At 50.0% G+C, this 22,761-nt stretch overlaps 1 protein-coding gene across 3 annotated transcripts; it reads left to right on the top strand.

Moving 5' to 3' along the window:
• Nucleotides 1–5,707: 5,707 nt before the first annotated feature.
• Nucleotides 5,708–22,411, top strand: LOC309888390 (EF-hand calcium-binding domain-containing protein 12-like). 3 transcript variants are annotated; one of them, XR_014319151.1, is made up of 14 exons: nt 5,709–5,841; nt 6,618–6,691; nt 7,331–7,401; nt 8,233–8,350; nt 9,549–9,657; nt 10,066–10,224; nt 11,118–11,375; nt 11,562–11,756; nt 12,485–12,638; nt 13,444–13,670; nt 14,235–14,448; nt 15,170–15,335; nt 16,619–16,914; nt 22,350–22,411. XR_014319151.1 is itself a non-coding variant. In XM_082780679.1 (13 exons), exons 1-13 carry the CDS (start codon nt 5,773–5,775, stop codon nt 16,779–16,781), a joined length of 1,974 nt encoding a protein of 657 aa, XP_082636805.1. In that variant the 5' UTR covers nt 5,708–5,772; the 3' UTR covers nt 16,782–17,889. The 3 variants fall into 3 exon arrangements, 2 of the variants coding, with proteins under 2 accessions (XP_082636805.1, XP_082636804.1); XM_082780679.1 differs by lacking the exon at nt 22,350–22,411 and having other exon boundaries at nt 5,708–5,841; nt 11,121–11,375; nt 16,619–17,889; XM_082780678.1 differs by lacking the exon at nt 22,350–22,411 and having other exon boundaries at nt 16,619–17,888.
• The last annotated feature ends 350 nt before the right edge of the window (nt 22,412–22,761 follow it).

The following is a 22,761-nucleotide window of genomic DNA, read 5'->3' as shown; positions in this document are numbered from 1 at the left end:
TCACAGAAACGTGGTGGGACCACTCTCATGACTGGAGTGCTGCAATGTCTGGCTATAGGCTCTTCAGAAGGGACAGGCAGCACAGAAGGGGTGGTGGTGTGGCTCTCTGTATTATATTAGAGAGTGTTTTGATGTTGTGGAACTTGAGGCTGGGAATGATAAGGTTGAGTCCCTGTGGGTTAGGATCGGCGGGAAGGCCAACAAGGCAAGCATCCTGGTGGGGGTCTGTTATAGACCGCCGAACCAGGATGAGGAGACGGAAGAGGAGTTCTACAGGCAGCTGCCAGAAGTTGCAAAATCGTCAGCGCTTGTTCTCGTGGGGCACTTCAACTTCCCAGACATATCCTGGAAGCACAACACAGCCCAGAGAAAGCAGTCTAGGAGGTTTCTGGAGAGCGTGGAAGATAGCTTCCCGACGCAGCTGGTTAGTGATCCTACCAGGGGAGGTGCCCCGCTGGACCTTCTCTTCACAAACAGAGAAGGGCTGGTGGGAGATGTGGTGGTTGGAAGCTGTCTTGGGCAGAGCGACCGTGAAATGGTAGAGTTCTCTATTCTTGGTGAAGCCAGGAAGGGGACCAGTAAAACCGCTGTATTGGACTTCCAGAGGGCTGACTTTGAGCTGTTCAGGACACTGGTTGGCAGAGTCCCTTGGGAGGCGGTTCTGAAGGGCAGAGGAGTCCAGGAAGGCTGGGCACTCTTCAAGAAGGAAATCTTAATGGCACAGGAGCGATCTGTCCCCATGTGCCCAAAGACGAGCTGGCATGGAAGAAGACCGGCCTGGCTGAACAGAGAATTGTGGCTTGAGCTTCGGAGAAAAAAGAGGGTTTATAATCTTTGGAAAAGAGGGCGGGCCACTCAGGAGGACTATAAGGATGTTGCGAGGCTGTGCAGGGACAAAACTAGAAAGGCCAAAGCTCATCTGGAGCTCAATCTGGCTACTGCCGTTAAAGACAACAGAAAATGTTTTTACAAATACATCAGCGCAAAATGGAGGACTAAGGAGAATCTCCATCCTTTACTGGATGCGAGGGGAAACTTAGTTACAGAAGATGAGGAAAAGGCTGAGGCGCTTAATGCCTTCTCAGCCTCAGTCTTTAGTGGCAAATCCAGTTGTTCTCTGGATACCCGGTACCCCGAGCTGGTGGGAGGGGATGGGGGGCAGAATGTGGCCCTCACTATCCATGAGGAAATGGTTGGTGACCTGCTACGGCACTTGGATGTACACAAGTTGATGGGGCCAGATGGGATCCACCCGAGGATGCTGAGAGAACTGGCAGAGGAGCTGGCCAAGCCGCTTTCCATCATTTATCAACAGTCCTGGCTATCGGGGGAGGTCCCAGTGGACTGGCGGCTAGCAAACGTGATGCGCATCTACAAGAAGGGCCAGAGGGTAGACCCGGGGAACTATAGGCCTGTCAGTTTGACCTCAGTGCCAGGGAAGCTCATGGAGCAGATTATCTTGAGTGTCATCACGCAGCACTTACAGGGCAACCAGGTGATCAGGCCCAGTCAGCATGGGTTTATGAAAGGCAGGTCCTGCTTGACGAACGTGATCTTCTATGACAAAGTGGCACGCTGGGTGGATGAGGGAAAGGCTGTGGATGTGGTCTACCTTGACTTCGGTAAGGCCTTTGACACTGTTCCCCACAGCATTCTCCTCAAGAAACTGGCCGCTCATGGCTTGGACTGGCGTACGCTTCATTGGGCCAAGTGCCGGGTCCTGCACCTGGGGCACAACAACCCCAAGCAGCGCTACAGGCTGGGAGATGAGTAGTTGGAAAGCTGCCTGGCGGAGAAGGACCTGGGAGTATTGATTGATAGTTGGCTGAATATGAGCCAGCAGTGTGCTCAGGTGGCCAAGAAGGCCAACAGCATCCTGGCTTGTATAAGAAGCAGTGTGGCCAGCAGGTCTAGAGAAGTGATTGTCCCCCTGTACTCGGCTCTGCTGAGGCCGCACCTCGAGTATTGTGTTCAGTTTTGGGCCCCTCACTACAAGAAGGACATCAAGGTGCTCGAGCGAGTCCAGAGAGGGGTGACGAAGCTGGTGAGGGGTCTGGAGAACAAGTCTTACGAGGAGTGGCTGAGGGAGCTGGGTTTGTTCATCCCGGAGAAGAGGAGGCTCAGGGGCGACCTTATTGCTCTCTGTAGGTACCTTAAAGGAGGCTGTAGCGAGGTGGAGGTTGGTCTATTCTCCTGCGTGCCTGGTGACAGGACGAGGGGGAATGGGCTAAAGTTGCCAAAAGGTTTGTTAGGCACTGGGGTTGGATGCCCAGGGAAGTGGTGGAGTCACCATCCCTGGCAGTCTTTAAAAGACGTTTAGATGTTGAACTTAGTGATATGGTTTAGTGGAGGACTTGTTAGTGTTAGGTCAGAGGTTGGACTCGATGATCTTGAGGTCTCTTCCAACCTAGACAGTTCTGTGATCCTGTGATTCTGTCTATTAAACTCTGAAATCAATTCCTGGTGAGTCCAGAGAAAGCTCTAGATAGGACTCCCTGAAAGGATGTAATTATGAAGCAAATTATGAACCCACCGTATTCGGGCAACAACTAGCCTGTGATCTCAAAGCTTGGAAAACCCCTTCAGGAAAAGGGGACACCGTTGCAATACCTAGATGACCTGTTTACAGCTACCAAAGAAGAAAAGGAATGTGTAGAATGGAGTATTAGTTTACTAATGTTATTATTATTATTATTATTATTATTATTATGCCATTAGTACTGTGAACCCAGCCGCTTTCCTTACTAACAGAGGTTCTGTCCTCCTTTTGGTGACATCTCAGAGGCTCTTCCTGTCTCACAGCCTCGTTGGGGAGTGAGGAGAAGGCATGTGTATGGGGGAGCAGTTCCCTAACATGCAACCCCCTTCTTGCTGCAGGGTCCAATGAGGTGGCTGGGCCGCAGGGGCTGTGTTAAGGAGTGGCCCTGCACCCCTCTGACTTGAGCACGGGTCACAGAGGGACACGTCTGCATCACAATGGCAGCTCCCCTTACACCACAGCGTGCCAGGCCATTTCTGTCATTGCCTCAGTGAGCTCGGGCGTTGAAGGAGGCTCTTGCATCCAGTTTTCTCTGGAGGACACGAGAAGTCTCTCCTGTAGCTCAGAGTCTCAGAGGACAAAGGGAGGCGTAGGACGGTGCAGGAGCTATTTGGTGAAGCACAGAGGACATCAAAAAGGGAGGAAACATCACAGATCTTTCACTCTCTAGCCTCACGTGCTGACCCAAAGCAGGATCATGACAAACTTGGAAGCGCTAATCACTAACATTGAGCGCTGCAGTGAGGTTGAGGGCTGCACCAAGGTCACGTTTCCCACACTCAAGAAGCTTTCTGTCAATGGTAAGGCATTTGGGACCTCTTATGAGTGTAGCTATAGACTGATACGAACTCTACAAACTGTGGAAAGCGAGGTTCTTGTCTGTGGGGGAGGCCCCAAGGGTGCTGTGTGTGTGGCGTCCTGCCCTGCCCGTGGTGGCAGTCCTGTGGCCGGGTTCCGCTTGCTGGTAGGTCACACATGGAGGTCTGTCTCTGAAGGGAAAGATGCGTGCACGGTTGGAAGAAGGCTGAGGTTCCTGCAGTTCCTGATGGGCTCCCAAGAAACTGCCAGAAATACACGTGTCAGGAGGAGATCTGCTGACTTGTCAGCATTTCAGCAAGGCCTCTCATGAAGGGGCTGAGCCCCTCCCTGCCTGTGGCTTCTTCCTGCTGCAGCTTCCTGTGCCTCATGGCTCTCAGAAAAGGCTTAGGGCTAAGAGAGGCCCTCCCATTTCAGATGCCTACAGGCTACATTCCCTTGTCCAAAACCCTTTTAAGAGCTCCTGCAGCTGCAGACCTTTCCTGGGACATGGCAGAGCTGTTAGACTGGTATCAGTCAAAAATTCATCCAGAGTCACAGATGGATTCATCCTGGGAGCTGTGTTAGATCACACCTGCATCTGCAAACGCCTTGTAAAGAAATGTGCTGATGGGCCATGGACTCGCTGACTTTGAGCTTGACATGTCCTTCCCTTGCTTTCCAGATGTCATCACAATTTGGGGTGGTGTGTCCAAGCAGGTTCGGCAATTGCTCATGATGACGAAGGTGGGACTGCACCCTACCCCTCCCCTCACCCCACGGCTTCAGGAAGTCCTGGCAGCCCTGTGCCAGCAAATGCCATTGCTCTTCCCAGAGCCGCACTGACACATACAGATGTGCCCCAAGTGTGCCAAAGACCAGCTTCTCTGTAAATTGAAATAATTGTAATAATTGAAACCAACCCAACAGAAAATCAAGTATTTATATTTATATCAAAGATACAAATCGGTAGGAAAATGTGTTCAGAACTTGCTGGGGCTTCTCTGTTCTTCGCTCTCAGAGTGGAGAGAGCAAACAGACAGCTGGGGATGCTTCCAGGGTTAACCCCAATTGCTGGAAGCGACCTAGCTGAAGGATGGGCTAGACCTCCTCCACCTGCTTTACTTCACCGCGCATTTTCTCGAGGGGCAAAGGAAGGAGAGAAAATGCCCCGAGTATGTGGGTCTTCTCATGAGCTTTCCCAGCTCCCCCAGCTTACCCCCTGCCGCGTTGGGAGTGGGCAGGGCACAGGGCACCCCGTTGCAAGATGTCACAAGTCCTCACTCTGTTTTCCAACTTAAACATGCTTCCCCTTCTTTTCTTTACCAGCCTCGGGCCGTCACTGTAACAGGACTGGGAACGTTCCATATTAAAAAATGGCTATCTTTTGAAAATGGCCAGGTGTTCACATTTCGGAGACCTGTGTTTTCACTGTCCAAGACTCTCGGACAGATTCGTAACCTGAAACACCGTTGTGTACGTGTTCCTGGTAAGAATACCAATTAAAGTCTTGTTTTCCCGTGTGTACATATATTAAGGGGTTATGTCGATTGCTGTTTAGAAGTGCTGATAGGCAACTCAGATGCCGTCAGAAGGCCCTGAGAGAGAGAAGAGATGGCTGGCGTAGAAACCCATCAATGGCCAGATTTGCTGTAATTTCTGTCAACTGCTGCCATTGCTTTGGCTACTGTGTGCCATGGATGAGACCTGCGCAGCACTAAGAGCTTGGTGCTTCATTTGGGGTGGGTCTTCTCTTTCCAATGACTCCCAGCTTCTCCTGGATAGGAACTTCTGTCGGGCAGCCCTGGGGTAAAGGGCATTGGTACCAAAAGCAGAGACATTTGTTCCTCAGTTTTGAAGGCCACAGGGACTGTCCAGAACTGTCTGGAAGAGTTCTTGTGCTTGCCTGTCTCAGTGCAAGGCAGGTCTCCCCAGACCAGGCGTGCACTGAGCCTGGGCTCTTTGCATGGGAACCAGCCGCATTCCTTTTGCCTCCTCCTCCTGTGTTCCGCAGATGGCTGAGGTCGTTGGGTCCTATCTCTGGGCTGAGGAGTCACAGCTGTGCACTTGGTACATTGATGGAGTGATTTCAATTTCTCTTGAGGGGGAGCATACATCAGCTGCTTTAAGGAGTCGTACAAGGCTTAGACTACAGCAGTTACAGCAGCATGTTTTAGCTGGAAGCTCCTGGCACTTTGTTTGAATCTGTTCAACTGCAGTGCAAGTTGCATTGTTCCTCATTTTTTCCAGATGATATGAAGATAGTGGTGCTGAGCTATGAGAATATGCGCCTGAACGTCCCGTACAGCAAGGAAATAGTGCAGAGCTGTTTGGAGGAGACCTTGCAATACTTCTACCGCATCCTCACAAATAGGGAGGACACGGACTTCACCTTAAAGGATTTTGGCACTCTTGCTATCCGAGGGCAAAGAGTGAAAATGACGTTTTCTGAAGGGTTTTTACACAGTCTCAACAAGTCCACATACGTGGTAGAGAAGCTGATCGCTGTAAGTTTATTGTTTCTGCAGTCCTACTTAGAGAGGGTTTGAAGCCCCATCAAAGGGTGGGGGCACTGAGCCCTGCTGGCAGCTATGAGCTGCCAGGATGCTGGAGCTAGGCACAGTCCATCGCAGTGAGAGCTTTCTGTTTTCTTTCTTTTATTTTCTGTATGACTGCTGGCAATGCGTGCAGTCGTATCGTCGCTGGGCAAAGGATAGCACTGGAAGGGCCTCGCCATAAATAGGAAAGAAGCCAAAGCAACGGCTAGGCTGATGATGTTCCCCCCGTTGCGGGCGTGAGGCTGAGGCACAAGGACACCAGGCCCTTTTGGATGCAGGCAGGCTGTTGGTGTAGTTCTCCTGTCCCAGCAGAAAAGGTCTGGTCTCCGTGTTCCTCCACACTGCCAACGCAATCCTCTGACTCCTGTGAAAAACTCTGGGGATAAAGCCAGCTCTGACCCATTTGCGCTGCACTCAGGAATAGCTAAAGCAAGCGACCCCACTGAAAGCAGCAGCCGGAAGCCGAGGCTCATGACGGGCCTTCCCTTGTGTATGCTCCATTGACTTGTTCACAGGCTGAGGCTGTTAACTACGGTCCTTGTGAAAAGGTTGGCAGTGTTCCTCACCCTAGCAGATCATGTGCTGTGCAGTGTGTTTTAACTGGCTGAGGCACTTGTCCAGAAGTTTGCTGAGAGGCAGTGAATTCCTGGAGCTACAGAAAGGCCTCTGTGAATGTTGAGCTCTTTTCCTTGGACTCATGTCAGATGTTTCTGTCCCTGCTGCAGAAAAAGTTGGTCAGACTGGACAAAGAAACCGCCCTCTTCCCAAGCCATTTTGGCCGTGCCCACCTGTTCCCTCAGTAAGTATATTTGTTCCTGCAGCCCTGCTCTGCGCGCACTCGCATGTGCTCAGCTCATGATCGGTAGTGCTCTTTCAAACTACTGTTTTGCAGTTAATTTCATCCTTGCTTTTGCTTAGCTTGGGCTTACGCATCACCCTCAGTTACTGACCGTGTTCTGCATTTTACCATTACTCCAGTCAGAGGCAACTGGTTTGCTCTGCAGACGCATTGAAGCAACTCACCTAATGTTTCATCTGCTTCTTCTCTTTTATGTGGTTAAAACTGCCAAAATATCTAAAAGAAGTAAGATCCTAATGTTTCTGTTGTTTTGAATGCAACATGGACAGGATCTCTTAGCAGGTGGAACAAGGACCAGATCTATGCTTGTCCCCTGCCTGTGATGTTTCCATGTCTTTGGTGAAACTCGTGTCAATCAAAGGAACTCTGAAATGCCTTCTTGTGTCAGGACGACACAGGAGCACTGAGGCAAAATAAAAACCCAAACCTCTGTCTAACGAGGGGCTGCTGAGCTGTTCCGAGGCCAGCACTGCTCAGTTTGAATGGTTTAGGGCATGTGTTGGACTCTCCACGGATACTTTGACATTAATCTGGCAAAGGAGCCCTTTTCACAGAACGGTGCCTTCTTCCTACTTCCAGGTTTGAGATTAAGGCGGTACCTCGGCTTGCTAGGGAGCGTCTTGCAGAGGAAGAGGTACTTAATGCACAAGGTAACGTTAATGACTGATTGCTGGTGGAGGTTTGTGCCTTTCCCTGTTGTCCTCGCTGGGGGGTGCTTGGGACTCAGGTTACAGTGAGATGCCTGGGATAGCAGAGGCACGCTGTATGCCTCTGTTTACCCTCCTGGTATGTCTCAAGGGACACATTTTGAACAAGATAGTGCTGAAGTATGTTTTTCCCCTGCATTACATGCCAAAGGGTGCCTCTCTTCCATTTTATGGGTTTGTTTGTGCAGGAGGGAGTCAATGTTCGGCAAGTCCACTAGCACTGTGAATAACAAACTCCGTCTTGAGTTGTGGGAGACTGAGGGGCTGGGCATACCGCTTTGAATCACCATGTTGTCATTTGATGAGAAAAATTGTGTCGAGAAGAATGCACAAAGGTTGCCAAGCTGTGCCAAAACTTTGGTTCTCCTCTAAAGCTGGGAACTCCTCATTCTTAATTCCTCATGAATATCACAGATATAACGTGCTTGAGTTGAATGCACCAGGATAGAAAGCCTGTGTAGAAAAAACATTTATGCCGCTCCAAGAAATTGTTGCCCCAAAAGAGATTGTTAGGCACCAAAATGTGTCTCCCTGCAAAACCCCCACTGTTCAGAGGGGATGGACTTGCTGCTGCAGCAGAAAGATCACAGCAAAAGGAGTAATGCAGCACTGTGGGTATTAAAGGTCAGATGGGATCTGGTGTCAGGAAGGGCTTGCAATCTTCTAGAAAACAGGTCTCAGAAGGAATCACAGGGATACCTCAGCCAGCTTATAACATTGCAGAGCAGATCTGTGCCTAATGTGCTGAGAAGTTTTCTCCTTTTGTGTTTACAGCGTCTCTTCTTCATACATTAAAACTTGCGCAAAGGCGACTTTCTCCAAGCACATTGTCCATAGCTGAAGCGAAGGAAGAAGCAGAGGAGGAAACAAAGGCAAAAGAGTCTCCTGGCAGGTGAGATGTAAAGGATTTGTTAGAGTGGCCTTATGCTCTTGTGCTTGTGTGGCATGCTTTATAGGCTCCTACCTCTCAGAAGGTCTCAGTCCAGTGGGCTGCTGCAAGTGCGATCAGCTCTGAAGTCAGAGCTGGTTGCTCAGATTGCTCTGAAGTCAGGTGCTGGTTGCACCTAACTTGATGTCGTCTGCACACTTATTGAGGGTGCACTCAGTCCCCTCATCCAGATCATCGATAAAGATATTGAAGAGAACCGGCCCTAGTACTGAATGACAGAATCATTGAGGTTGGAAGAGACCTCCAAGATCACCGAGTCCATCCTTTGACCTAACACTAACAAGTCTGCCACTAAACTATATCACTAAGCTCTACATCTAAACATCTTTTGAAGACCTCCAGGGATGGTGACTCAACCACTTCCCTGGGCAGCCCACCCCAGTGCCTAACAACCCTTTCAGTAGAGATGTTTGTCCTAATATCCAACAAAACCTCCCCTGGCGTAACTTTAGCCCATTCCCCCTCGTCCCATTGCTGGGCATGTGGGAGTACCCACTCTGTACCCCTCCCTTGCACTGCAGGGATGGAGGAAAACACCACCTGTACTCCCGCTCCATCTACTAACTGCCCCAGTCCCCTGAAAACCCTTTTGATAGCCTCCAGGCTTCTCTCAGCAATTTCATCACTGCCAGCCTGGACGATCAATAGAGGACAGTAATCAGAGGGGCGAGCCAGGTTGGGAAGGTTTCTGGCAATGTCCCTGACCTGGGCCCCAGGGAGGCAGCAGACTTCCCTATGGGTAGGATCTGGCCGACATATAGGGGCCCTCTGATCCCATGAGAAGGGAGTTGTCTACAACGATTACCCTTCTTTCTGTCTTGGTGGAGGCAGTCTTAAGGTGTGGAGTCAACTTCCTTGCCCTAGGCAACCTCCTGGGTGGACTTTCAGACACATCCTCACCCACCAGTCTCTCAAGCTCCAAGGCCTCAAACCTCTTGTGTAAGTGCGCCCGTGTGCACCTTCCAGTGTTGAGATCTTCTTGGTGATTAAATGCTGATCATTATCCCAGCAGCTGCGAGTCATGTGCATGGTTCTTTAGATTTCCACGACCCTGGTCTCTCCGTTTGGAGAGAGGGTGGAGAAAAGAAACCCTTCCTGCACTCAGATTCACCTCCTGACTCCTGCTGGTGTGTATTTTCAGACTGTTCCCTGTATGTCCAGACACAGAAGGAAGGCAGCACAAAGAAACTCCCCACAAGAGGCTTAAATTGCCATTGCTTACTTCTGAAGATCATAGACACACAGGACAGGTATGTAATATGGTCCGAGGTAATTTTTGTGTCTCTTTTGATTGTAGATGATCATGTGGGGGCATCTTAGGAAAAGGATGTACGTGCTAAATACTTAGTTGTTTACTGTGAAAACATCCCTTTACTGGGGGGTAGTAAAGTAGCCCGTTTTGAAAAATAGCTCGTTCGTGAGTTAGTTCATTGGTCATAACAGAATGGCTTTCTGGTTGCATCTGTAAGAACTTGGGAGCAAAAAATTGCTGACAAACCTTCAGGGAAAAATAGAGAAGATGAGGGAGAGAAGAACACTATTAAAAAAAAAAAGAAAAAAGAAAAAGGAAAAGACAAGGGAAAAGAAAACAACAACAACAACAAAACACACAAAAACAGATGAATAACTGCTGTTATTGCATTTCTGGGTTCCTCTAGGAAGCACGCTCTGTACTGGGGGTGCAGGTTGGAGGGAAACTGGAGGCATCTGCGGCCAGCAAGGAGAAAGAAGAGACCAGAGAAGCAAAAAGAGTCACATTTCCAAAACTGCTGGAACAGCAAGATGAGGGACAAAGGGATGAGATGTGGATGGGCCAGGTACGGGAAGCCCTGTAAAGCATCCCGCAGGGTAGCATTTTGCTGGCTGGGGGGAAGCTGAGTTGTGAAGGTCTCCAAGTCCCGGCAGTATTGCCACCTCTAGAGAGCAGGGCACGTGGCTGTTGCTTTTATTCCCACTGGCACATTGCCATGAGGAAGGAATTCCTGGTAGAAGCCAAGGGACACCAAGAGCAGTCTAGCAGAGTGAGGGCAGAAGCATACTCTTTGTCCCTTGACAGGAGGACACCTTTTCCCTGCCCTGGAACTTAAGTCCAGTGGCTTGAGGCAGCTCCCGATGCAGCATGCTGCAGGAGAGCTCCAGGAGCAGCTGTTACTTCTGGTCTCTTCAGTTAACATGAAGAGCACTAAGACCATTTTTCATGAGCGTAACAGCTGATGTTTTGTTCCAGCTGCTCTTTCAGGGCAGGGAGCCAACACCTTGATAAGAGGCAGGACACGCTGTTCTGTGACTGCCTGATGGCTATTTCTCAGTGCTGTTGTACACCTGGGATTGGTGGCAGGCCCAGACACCCTTGCCATCTATAGCTCAGAAAAGCCTCAGCGCAGGAAGTCCCCTCCAAAGCCATTATAGCGATGCGATCTCAACACTAGATTTTGTAAGAAGCTCATCTGCAGTTAAAGTACTAACATAAGCAGCGAGCATATGACTGATGGTTTGACTAATGTCAAGCCAGAAGTGGTTTTGGAGCAGGGTTTCAAACTACACCATGGGAGAAAACTGTATCCAATGCTTGTCTTTAAACGGAAAGCAAATAGGTTTGCTCCACGCTCCACATGTCGCATTCGTTTTTGCTCCCTGTGTGGCAAGACCAGACTCTCCCTGTTTGAAACCAGCTCAGGACACCAGCTTCTGTCATTTGTCTGTTTTTCAGCAGCGACAGGAAGAAGAAGATAGCCTCAGCTCCCCAGAGATCACCTGTAATACAAAAGATGATCTACAAAAGCTGGAGGCTTGGATTCAGGAGAGGAAGCAACTCCGGTCTCAGCTGCAAAGCTTTGGAGATGTTGAAAAATGGCTGAGTCATAAACCTACCTTTACCAAACTGGAAGAAAGAGTCAGGAAACGAATAATGGCAGCTAAAGTAGACCAGAGGGCTAGAAGCAAGTCAGTCGAGACCGACAGGCCAGACGTAAGTATACCTTGTGTTGTGCCACTCTTGGGATTACTGTACTTCATCTCTTGTGGCCGTGCCACGGCCTCAGCATCTGCTTGTAAGTCGGCAGCGCGACGCTGCTTTATCCCAGCCACTTTGCATCTGCTGGCACAGTGATTCTGGATAACGGTGATTTGAGGGTATTTTCTAATTCCTTTTCAGTGTTCACCACCACCAAGGAGCCAGACCCGGAAGAAGGGTAGCCTTCCCCTTATTTGTGCACCATACCCTGAAGCTCTTATTGCACTGCATAACCTCCTACACCAACAGAAGTTGACAATGGTAGACATCTTCAGAAAGGCTGGAATGGAACAGAGAAAGATCATGAGAGCAGACTTCATTAAAGTCATCAAGGAGGTATGTAGGGAAGAGAAAAGTAAGGAACTGCTGCAACTTTGCCTTGTTTTGCTGCATGCCAACCCGGAGAAGTGGAAAAACTCCAACTTCCCTTGTGTTACTCTCAGAGGATGGCTCCCACAGCCTGTGAAATGTTGAAGGGAAGAGGGAAGGGAAGGCTGCAGAGATGCGAGCTGTCACCCAGACTGAGTCCCAGGAGGGAGTGAAACTCATTGCCTCATAGTCTCTAAAGACAGTCAGCGCTCAGTAACATGGCCTGAACTGGCATCAAGTTTCTTCGTGTTGATACTTGGTCTTTCCTTGGCCAGTTTCATGTGTCTGCCCGCTGCACTGCCTTTTAGTACCTGTTGGCACAGCAGAGCTCATGCTGAGCCTCACTTTCCACAGGCTGCAACGGTACAGAACTGTCAAGAGCATGTCCAGGTCTGTTAGGGTTTAGCAGTTCAGGTGTTTTCTGATATTCTGTTCCAAGCCAAATTAGCTTCTTGACGCCCAGATGGCTGAGAAGTTTGGCACATTGAAAGCTGAGAGCTCAGCAGAGGACAGCAAAAGACCAGTAAATTTTTCAGTGCTTGGTAAACTCATGTAAAGCTTAAAGCTCAACAGGTTGCCTCTGTGCCTTTTCTGAAAAAGCATTTAAAACAACAGCAAAGCTCATCTCCCCCCTACTCTGGGCCAAGCCTTGTTTTTTTATTGATCACACTGTTGCTTCCTGTTTTGGCTGCCAGACAAAAGTTCCCATCAGTGACAAGGAACTGGAGGATGTGGTCATCTTCTTGACTTCTTCAAAGCGGAGGAATTATATAAGCAGTGAAGATCTGATTGAATGTCAAAAGCAGTGGCAGGAAATGAGGAAAGGACAGCCCAAAGAGACCAGCGAAGGTGAGAGGAGAACCCTGGGCTGGGAATCTATATCCTTGCAGATGCCCTAAAAGTACACAGGTGGCATTAGGGAATGCCAAAGTAGATCCAGAATATGGCTCCTTGCGACTATTGTCCTGCAACGCGGTTGCTGAAAAGAGACCTCTGGGGAGAAGCTAAAGAATCCAGGGGAAGTGCAATACTCAGCCCATCTGTGGAAGACAGCTTATCCGATCTTTTAGGTTTGACTCAGAATCTGAACCCTGAGGTTTAACCTCCTGTACTGGATTTTATTGGTTAGCGTTGATCATCCGGCTGATCAGAAGCAGACCCTTTCTCCAGCTGTTGAGGGCAGCTGGACAATGCAGATTCAAAGGTCCTACTCTTTAAAACCTAGCCCAAACCTGAAGGCTTGCCATGGTACCTGTGTCATTTTTATCTGAAGGTAATGGCAACATTCTTCTCACATCTTGGAGAGAAGAGGCATTTTGCTGCTGCGTTGTTGTACTAATTGTTTTGTAGACTAAACGTGTATTGCGAGCATGAAACAGAATGGGGCAAAGCGGAGATGGGAGTCGTCTGTAATATGTGTGTCTGGATTGAAAGCGAAAGGATGCTTCCATTCAAAGATCGTCATCTGTTGGGTGCTCCAGACTGCACAAAATGCCAAAGCTTTTTGCCTTATAAACATTGATCAGCCTTGTTTTTTTTGTTTTTTTTTTTTTGTTTTTTTTAATTATTTTTTTTATTTATTTTTTTTATTTCTGCTACTGTCTAACAGGGTTTCTCTGAGCTTTTCATTTGTTTGCTTTTTAAACTGCTGTAGATGCACAGCCTCGGGTCCGGAGAAACGCTTGCAAAGCTGCCACTTCTCCACCTTCTGCTGGGGACAAAGCTGTGGGGATGAAGCCTTGCTCTCCCACGGAGCCCAAAGAAAAGCTAATACTCTTGGAAGTGCCCCCAGTCAACACTGAGCCAGGCCGGCGACATTTACACTGGGATGAAATGGAAGAGATTGGAAAGCGCTCAAGAGAGAGCAGACGGCTGGAGAAGGTAGTGTGGCGGGAAAAAAGGCGCACCTCTACGTGCTCGCGAATGTGGGGTGGGCAGCAAAGGAGAAGGTTGGAGATTGTTCTGGATATTACCTTCTCAGTAGTCCCTTGACCACATCGTGCCTCACAGCTGAGATGCTACAAGCTGTCTCAAACAACTGGTTTGTCTTCTGAACACTCTGGTGATGTAAACACTCTTTTCTGGGTAACTGAAGTGGCAAGAAATGGAAGTTGAAGCAATGTTCAGGTGTGGGGATGGAGTCATCTGAGCTCTAGTGAACCTGACACAATCAGAAAAGAGATGGTGGCTGGGAGACTTTTTTCAGCTGGGGCACCTATGTCCAGTATGCTGCTCTTGTGCTTGGTGCTCTAGGGAGCGTCTGCCTGTGGGCCTGGCACTGGAAGGGAATGGCACTCCCAGATAAGCGCTTGGTCCCATTACAGGGTGCTGAGTCCCATCTACACGCACTTCTGAGATGGATCCGTGCCTGTAGTTTCTCCAAAGGGAATGCAGCAACTCCAGGGCCTCACTGAAAGCTAACTGGGACCATTGCTTTACTTGCAGATCAAAGACAGCCCAATAGAATGGAAAGAAAAGTGTCGGCTGGTGAGATCTGGGGATGCACCCGTCGATGAACACTGCCTGCCATCAACTATAGAGGGTGACATGGGAGCACTGGTTGACCACTATCGCAGAAATGCCGTTGTGAACTATCTGAATTGCTCCAAGCAGTGCAAGGAGCGTAACATCTGTCTCACCGACAAAGCGCTGCAAAGAGGTAAAGCAAAGAGCAAGGAATGTACTAATGTGAACGTACTAAGCCTGACATGCTCCTGCCTCTTCCCAAGACCCAGAAGCACGATGCATGTTCAGGGTGGGGCACTGCTGATGGAGAATGTTTGCAGCCCTTGGAGGGCCACGGCAGATGCTGCTGATTAGGATCAGCAATACCATCAGCAGGGCCAGAGCAGGGCTGAGATAGCAAAGAGTGCTACGGAGCAGCCAGGGCCACGTCCCCCTGGACTGGTAGCCAGGGTCAGACACGAGTGCAGTTAATGAGGCAAGTTCATGGTGATGGGGCAGGTGCAAGGTCAGGCAAAGGTCATGGTCAGACCATGGTCAGGTTCAGCAGGTCCATGGCCAGGCACAGCTGTGTCAGAGCTGTGTCAGCTGGACACTGCTACACCTGCAACGCGAGCGAAGGGCTGAGCTGAAATGGGGCTCCTGAGCCCAGGGCAGGGCATGTGGGAAGAGGCCCCATGTGAAGTTGGCCAGGGCCATCATGTCCTCTCAGCACTTGCTGGGCCATCACGTCTTCCTCCTTTCCAGAGCGGGGCCATCTTTTCTGTCCCCTCCCGGTCAGTATCACTGACCAAACCCAGAGGTGACCTGGATCGGCAGGGGGACAGGCTTGGGGCAACAGGAGAACAGAGTTTTCTTGGCTATTCAGCATTGGCTGTCCATACACCATTGCTTTTCTCTGTGCGCTTTGTCAACAGGCCTGCTGCACCCAGGAGACAAGATCATCAAAGAAGGAGAAGACGTGAGGAAGATCAGGCAGCCTGGAGGATACTACAGCACAGGACATGCTGACGCCACATCTCCTCTGAGCATGTCCAGGTCAAAAAGTGCATCAGGAAAACAGGCCAAGGAGGCAGAAAACAGGTTGGTTCAAAGAGGGCTTATGATCAGTCCCTTCCTGCTGCCCTGCTGTGCATCAGCTCCCACTGCATCAGAGGCGGTACTGAGGTATCAAAGTGGAACGTTAGGGTGCTGCAAGGTAGCAGCAAGCGATAGCAGAGGAAGAGAGATCTCTTCTCAGCTACACGGCCACTGCTGTGTTTTTGCTGACTTGCGGGGTTGCAGTGGTGCTGGCGAACAGCTTCTCTGTACTCCAAACTGCAGAGATGACAGAACTTCTCACCTAAGACGGTCCTCGTCAGGCCAACCCAACGCTTCTTGGAAATCCTCTCAGAGAATGTTTTTTCTTGCGTAAGAAAGGCAATCCCAAAGACTCCAGCTTTGGATGACTGGAGAAGCTCTCCAGTCGGGGGCAGAAGCAGCCTGCTACAGCAGCGTGCAGCCAGCAGCCAGCTGCTCCTAGTAGGGCGGTGCTTCGTTCCCTCCCATTGCACCTCAGTTCCTCTGTTGCTCTAGAACACTGACCCTTCAGAGCGTTACTAACCGTTGCAGGAGAAAAGTCAGATGCAGGTGGCAGATCTGTTTTACTGAGCAACGTTCTTTGCATCTCAACATTTATCTGTAGGATCCGGAGATGCAAGTTTTCTAGACATAGACACAATGTCAGCCCTGAGAACAGAGGCAGTTTGCCCTAATTTTTCTTGCATCTCAGGTGACCCACAAAAGCTTTTCTTCCAAAACGAGTCCAAGTTCTTTTGCTGTCCTTGTCCCTGCTGTCTTCGGACTCGTACTGTCCAAGGAGTTCATGAGTGTCCAAAGGTCTTTCCTGACCCATGAAACTGGGATGTCCACTACCAGCTTGGTCATAGCACTTGCAGCACCTTCTTTAGTCAAAGTGATTCCCAAATCCGACTGAATAGAAAGACTCAGCCTCACAGCTGAGCTCATGGAAGAAAGGCAGTCCTAAAGAATCCAGCTTTGGAAGACTGGAGAAGCTTTTGAGGAGAAGAAACACTTTGCAAAATAGAGCACAGTCTTCCTAGTTCATCTCAGAGAGTTTATGTACTACAGTGATAGGCAACACATCAGTTCTCAAGACAGCTTCACAAGCTGGCATTTCCAATGTCAGTCATGTAGAAGAAGGACAGGCAGGGGGTTCCAGAAGTCCTAGCAGCTGGTTCTTGTCAGGCTCGCATTTGCCATTACTAGTAATATCAGTGAAGTTGCCTAGAATTTTATTTCCATAAAACGTGCTACTCTCTCTGACTGTTTTTTTTTTTTTTTTTTTCTTCTTTATTTTTCTTTAGGCGTCTTGAGAAGAATAAGAATCAAAAGTCAAGCGACAATAACTTCTGGCCAGGCCATCTCCTGGACAAGATGCGCCTGTACTTTCCAGATAAGGAGCCTGACAGGGCACACGCCTTGTTTAGCTATGTTCACCCAACCAGGCCTGCCTACCGTGGCATCTAAAACCCTGGCTACAGGTAGTTCATCAGAGCCAGGATACTTGGCCTCTAGAGACACTCCATTTGAGAAAACTCATTTCACCTGAAGTTCTTCTCCTAGCGGCATGAGATGTGTGCACAGCTTTGTGACTCATCAGGTCAGCTCATGGGATCTGGGCCAACTTCATGGAGAATATCATCAGCTCTCCTGAGTTGCAAGGGGTTTGATCACCAAGTCTAACAGCTGGCTTCCCACAGGACTACCTAAAAATTAAACCATATATCTGACAGTGTTGTCCAAAAGCTTCCTGAACGCCTTGTTTAGCTATGTTCACCCAACCAGGCCTGCCTACCATGGTATCTAAAATGCTGGCTACAGGCCAGGACAGAAGTTGTCTGAGGTGTTAGCCATGGCAAACAGTGGCTGCAGTAGGAGAGAAAGAAAGAAGAAGGAAGGACATGGAAGAAAAGAACATGAAAAAAAGAGAAAAGGGATTGCCTTAGGTTGCGGGATAGACTTGCAACAGTCAGAGCAGGAATGACAGGATCCAGGGGTATTTACCCTAGCGGCTTTAATAAAGCTAGAGAACAAAAAGAGAGGCTTGGATTTTTTGTTGGTTACTGGAGCCTCTTTCTCTGTGCTAATCCAAAAATTGAGGAGGAGTTGAGGAGGAATGGAGACAGGTCCCTGCTTGGCTTCGCAGGCGATGCCCCCCCCTACCGGCCCCATCTTCTCAGGTGCCCTTACACAACAGATTTGAGGCCCTGGAGCTTGAGAGACTGGTAGGTGAGGATGAGGTAGAAAGTCTACCCAGGAGGATGCCTAGGGCGAGGAAGTCTACTCCAAGCCTCAGGACTGCCTCCACCAAGAAAGAAAGAAGGGTGATTGTTGTAGGTGACTCCCTTCTCAGAGGAACAGAGGGCCCTATTTGTCGGCGTGACCCTACCTGTAGGGAAGTCTGCTGCCTCCCTGGGGCCATGGTCAGGGACATTACCAGAAAGCTTCCCAACCTGGTTCGCCCCTCTGACTATTATCCTCTTTTGATAGTCCAGGCTGGCAGTGATGACATTGAAGAGAGAAGCCTGAAGGCTATCAAACGGGACTTTAGGGGACTGGGTTAGTGGATGGAGCGGGAGTACAGGTGGTGTTTTCATCTATCCCTACAGTGGCAGGGATGGGTACAGAGAGGACACGGAAGGCCCACCTGATAAACACGTGGCTCAGTGTCTGGTGCCAACACAGACATTTTGTTGGTTTTTTTTTGACAATGGGGTGCTTTACTTGGCACCCAGCCTGATGGCCGCAGACGGGTCCCTATCTCTAAGGGGAAAACGGATTCTAGCCCAGGAGCTGGCGGGGATCATTGGGAGGGCTTTAAACTAGGTAAGAAGGGGGACAGGGCTGAAACAAGGCTTGTTGGAGCTGTGCCAGGGGGAACAATGGCAAGGCCGGGGGAGAAGGTAATGGCCCAACTGAAGTGCATCTACACTGATGCACGCAGCGTGGGTAACAAACAGGAGGAGCTGGAAGCCATCGTGCAGCAGGCAGGCTACGACTTGGTTGCCATCACAGAAACGTGGTGGGACCACTCTCATGACTGGAGTGCTGCAATGTCTGGCTATAGGCTCTTCAGAAGGGACAGGCAGCACAGAAGGGGTGGTGGTGTGGCTCTCTGTATTATATTAGAGAGTGTTTTGATGTTGTGGAACTTGAGGCTGGGAATGATAAGGTTGAGTCCCTGTGGGTTAGGATCGGCGGGAAGGCCAACAAGGCAAGCATCCTGGTGGGGGTCTGTTATAGACCGCCGAACCAGGATGAGGAGACGGAAGAGGAGTTCTACAGGCAGCTGCCAGAAGTTGCAAAATCGTCAGCACTTGTTCTCGTGGGGCACTTCAACTTCCCAGACATATCCTGGAAGCACAACACAGCCCAGAGAAAGCAGTCTAGGAGGTTTCTGGAGAGCGTGGAAGATAGCTTCCCGACGCAGCTGGTTAGTGATCCTACCAGGGGAGGTGCCCCGCTGGACCTTCTCTTCACAAACAGAGAAGGGCTGGTGGGAGATGTGGTGGTTGGAAGCTGTCTTGGGCAGAGCGACCGTGAAATGGTAGAGTTCTCTATTCTTGGTGAAGCCAGGAAGGGGACCAGTAAAACCGCTGTATTGGACTTCCAGAGGGCTGACTTTGAGCTGTTCAGGACACTGGTTGGCAGAGTCCCTTGGGAGGCGGTTCTGAAGGGCAGAGGAGTCCAGGAAGGCTGGGCACTCTTCAAGAAGGAAATCTTAATGGCACAGGAGCGGTCTGTCCCCATGTGCCCAAAGACGAGCTGGCATGGAAGAAGACCGGCCTGGCTGAACAGAGAATTGTGGCTTGAGCTTCGGAGAAAAAAGAGGGTTTATAATCTTTGGAAAAGAGGGCGGGCCACTCAGGAGGACTATAAGGATGTTGCGAGGCTGTGCAGGGACAAAACTAGAAAGGCCAAAGCTCATCTGGAGCTCAATCTGGCTACTGCCGTTAAAGACAACAGAAAATGTTTTTACAAATACATCAGCGCAAAATGGAGGACTAAGGAGAATCTCCATCCTTTACTGGATGCGAGGGGAAACTTAGTTACAGAAGATGAGGAAAAGGCTGAGGCGCTTAATGCCTTCTTAGCCTCAGTCTTTAGTGGCAAATCCAGTTGTTCTCTGGATACCCGGTACCCCGAGCTGGTGGGAGGGGATGGGGGGCAGAATGTGGCCCTCACTATCCATGAGGAAATGGTTGGTGACCTGCTACGGCACTTGGATGTACACAAGTTGATGGGGCCAGATGGGATCCACCCGAGGATGCTGAGAGAACTGGCAGAGGAGCTGGCCAAGCCGCTTTCCATCATTTATCAACAGTCCTGGCTATCGGGGGAGGTCCCAGTGGACTGGCGGCTAGCAAACGTGATGCGCATCTACAAGAAGGGCCAGAGGGTAGACCCGGGGAACTATAGGCCTGTCAGTTTGACCTCAGTGCCAGGGAAGCTCATGGAGCAGATTATCTTGAGTGTCATCACGCAGCACTTACAGGGCAACCAGGTGATCAGGCCCAGTCAGCATGGGTTTATGAAAGGCAGGTCCTGCTTGACGAACGTGATCTTCTATGACAAAGTGACACGCTGGGTGGATGAGGGAAAGGCTGTGGATGTGGTCTACCTTGACTTCGGTAAGGCCTTTGACACTGTTCCCCACAGCATTCTCCTCAAGAAACTGGCCGCTCATGGCTTGGACTGGCGTACGCTTCATTGGGCCAAGTGCCGGGTCCTGCACCTGGGGCACAACAACCCCAAGCAGCGCTACAGGCTGGGAGATGAGTAGTTGGAAAGCTGCCTGGCGGAGAAGGACCTGGGAGTATTGATTGATAGTTGGCTGAATATGAGCCAGCAGTGTGCTCAGGTGGCCAAGAAGGCCAACAGCATCCTGGCTTGTATAAGAAGCAGTGTGGCCAGCAGGTCTAGAGAAGTGATTGTCCCCCTGTACTCGGCTCTGCTGAGGCCGCACCTCGAGTATTGTGTTCAGTTTTGGGCCCCTCACTACAAGAAGGACATCAAGGTGCTCGAGCGAGTCCAGAGAGGGGTGACGAAGCTGGTGAGGGGTCTGGAGAACAAGTCTTACGAGGAGTGGCTGAGGGAGCTGGGTTTGTTCATCCCGGAGAAGAGGAGGCTCAGGGGCGACCTTATTGCTCTCTGTAGGTACCTTAAAGGAGGCTGTAGCGAGGTGGAGGTTGGTCTATTCTCCTGCGTGCCTGGTGACAGGACGAGGGGGAATGGGCTAAAGTTGCCAAAAGGTTTGTTAGGCACTGGGGTTGGATGCCCAGGGAAGTGGTGGAGTCACCATCCCTGGCAGTCTTTAAAAGACGTTTAGATGTTGAACTTAGTGATATGGTTTAGTGGAGGACTTGTTAGTGTTAGGTCAGAGGTTGGACTCGATGATCTTGAGGTCTCTTCCAACCTAGACAGTTCTGTGATCCTGTGATTCTGTCTATTAAACTCTGAAATCAATTCCTGGTGAGTCCAGAGAAAGCTCTAGATAGGACTCCCTGAAAGGATGTAATTATGAAGCAAATTATGAACCCACCGTATTCGGGCAACAACTAGCCTGTGATCTCAAAGCTTGGAAAACCCCTTCAGGAAAAGGGGACACCGTTGCAATACCTAGATGACCTGTTTACAGCTACCAAAGAAGAAAAGGAATGTGTAGAATGGAGTATTAGTTTACTAATGTTATTATTATTATTATTATTATTATTATTATTATGCCATTAGTACTGTGAACCCAGCCGCTTTCCTTACTAACAGAGGTTCTGTCCTCCTTTTGGTGACATCTCAGAGGCTCTTCCTGTCTCACAGCCTCGTTGGGGAGTGAGGAGAAGGCATGTGTATGGGGGAGCAGTTCCCTAACATGCAACCCCCTTCTTGCTGCAGGGTCCAATGAGGTGGCTGGGCCGCAGGGGCTGTGTTAAGGAGTGGCCCTGCACCCCTCTGACTTGAGCACGGGTCACAGAGGGACACGTCTGCATCACAATGGCAGCTCCCCTTACACCACAGCGTGCCAGGCCATTTCTGTCATTGCCTCAGTGAGCTTGGGCGTTGAAGGAGGCTCTTGCATCCAGTTTTCTCTGGAGGACACGAGAAGTCTCTCCTGTAGCTCAGAGTCTTAGAGGACAAAGGGAGGCGTAGGACGGTGCAGGAGCTATTTGGTGAAGCACAGAGGACATCAAAAAGGGAGGAAACATCACAGATCTTTCACTCTCTAGCCTCACGTGCTGACCCAAAGCAGGATCATGACAAACTTGGAAGCGCTAATCACTAACATTGAGCGCTGCAGTGAGGTTGAGGGCTGCACCAAGGTCACGTTTCCCACACTCAAGAAGCTTTCTGTCAATGGTAAGGCATTTGGGACCTCTTATGAGTGTAGCTATAGACTGATACGAACTCTACAAACTGTGGAAAGCGAGGTTCTTGTCTGTGGGGGAGGCCCCAAGGGTGCTGTGTGTGTGGCGTCCTGCCCTGCCCGTGGTGGCAGTCCTGTGGCCGGGTTCCGCTTGCTGGTAGGTCACACATGGAGGTCTGTCTCTGAAGGGAAAGATGCGTGCACGGTTGGAAGAAGGCTGAGGTTCCTGCAGTTCCTGATGGGCTCCCAAGAAACTGCCAGAAATACACGTGTCAGGAGGAGATCTGCTGACTTGCCAGCATTTCAGCAAGGCCTCTCATGAAGGGGCTGAGCCCCTCCCTCCCTGCCTGTGGCTTCTTCCTGCTGCAGCCTACTGTGCCTCATGGCTCTCAGAAAAGGCTTAGGGCTAAGAGAGGCCCTCCCATTTCAGATGCCTACAGGCTACATTTCCTTGTCCAAAACCCTTTTAAGAGCTCCTGCAGCTGCAGACCTTTCCTGGGACATGGCAGAGCTGTTAGACTGGTATCAGTCAAAAATTCATCCAGAGTCACAGATGGATTCATCCTGGGAGCTGTGTTAGATCACACCTGCATCTGCAAACGCCTTGTAAAGAAATGTGCTGATGGGCCATGGACTCGCTGACTTTGAGCTTGACATGTCCTTCCCTTGCTTTCCAGATGTCATCACAATTTGGGGTGGTGTGTCCAAGCAGGTTCGGCAATTGCTCATGATGACGAAGGTGGGACTGCACCCTACCCCTCCCCTCACCCCACGGCTTCAGGAAGTCCTGGCAGCCCTGTGCCAGCAAATGCCATTGCTCTTCCCAGAGCCGCACTGACACGTACAGATGTGCCCCAAGTGTGCCAAAGACCAGCTTCTCTGTAAATTGAAATAATTGTAATAATTGAAACCAACCCAACAGAAAATCAAGTATTAATATTTATATCAAAGATACAAATCGGTAGGAAAATGTGTTCAGAACTTGCTGGGGCTTCTCTGTTCTTCGCTCTCAGAGTGGAGAGAGCAAACAGACAGCTGGGGATGCTTCCAGGGTTAACCCCAATTGCTGGAAGGGACCTAGCTGAAGGA

This window comes from Aythya marila (genome assembly GCF_965140915.1).
Source record: "Aythya marila genome assembly, chromosome: 29".
Classification (NCBI taxonomy): domain Eukaryota; kingdom Metazoa; phylum Chordata; class Aves; order Anseriformes; family Anatidae; genus Aythya; species Aythya marila.
This window is presented reverse-complemented; position numbering and strand designations above follow the sequence as displayed.

What these genes read in the sequence shown, in the direction of transcription:
- LOC309888390 (XM_082780678.1), top strand. Translation starts at nt 5,773, where the DNA reads ATGACGTTTTCTGAAGGGTTTTTACACAGTCTCAACAAGTCCACATAC. An exon ending in CGTGCCCACCTGTTCCCTCA is followed by an intron (nt 6,692 to 7,330) that starts GTAAGTATATTT and finishes TCCTACTTCCAG; the next exon opens with GTTTGAGATTAAGGCGGTAC. An exon ending in TCATTAAAGTCATCAAGGAG is followed by an intron (nt 11,757 to 12,484) that starts GTATGTAGGGAA and finishes TTTGGCTGCCAG; the next exon opens with ACAAAAGTTCCCATCAGTGA.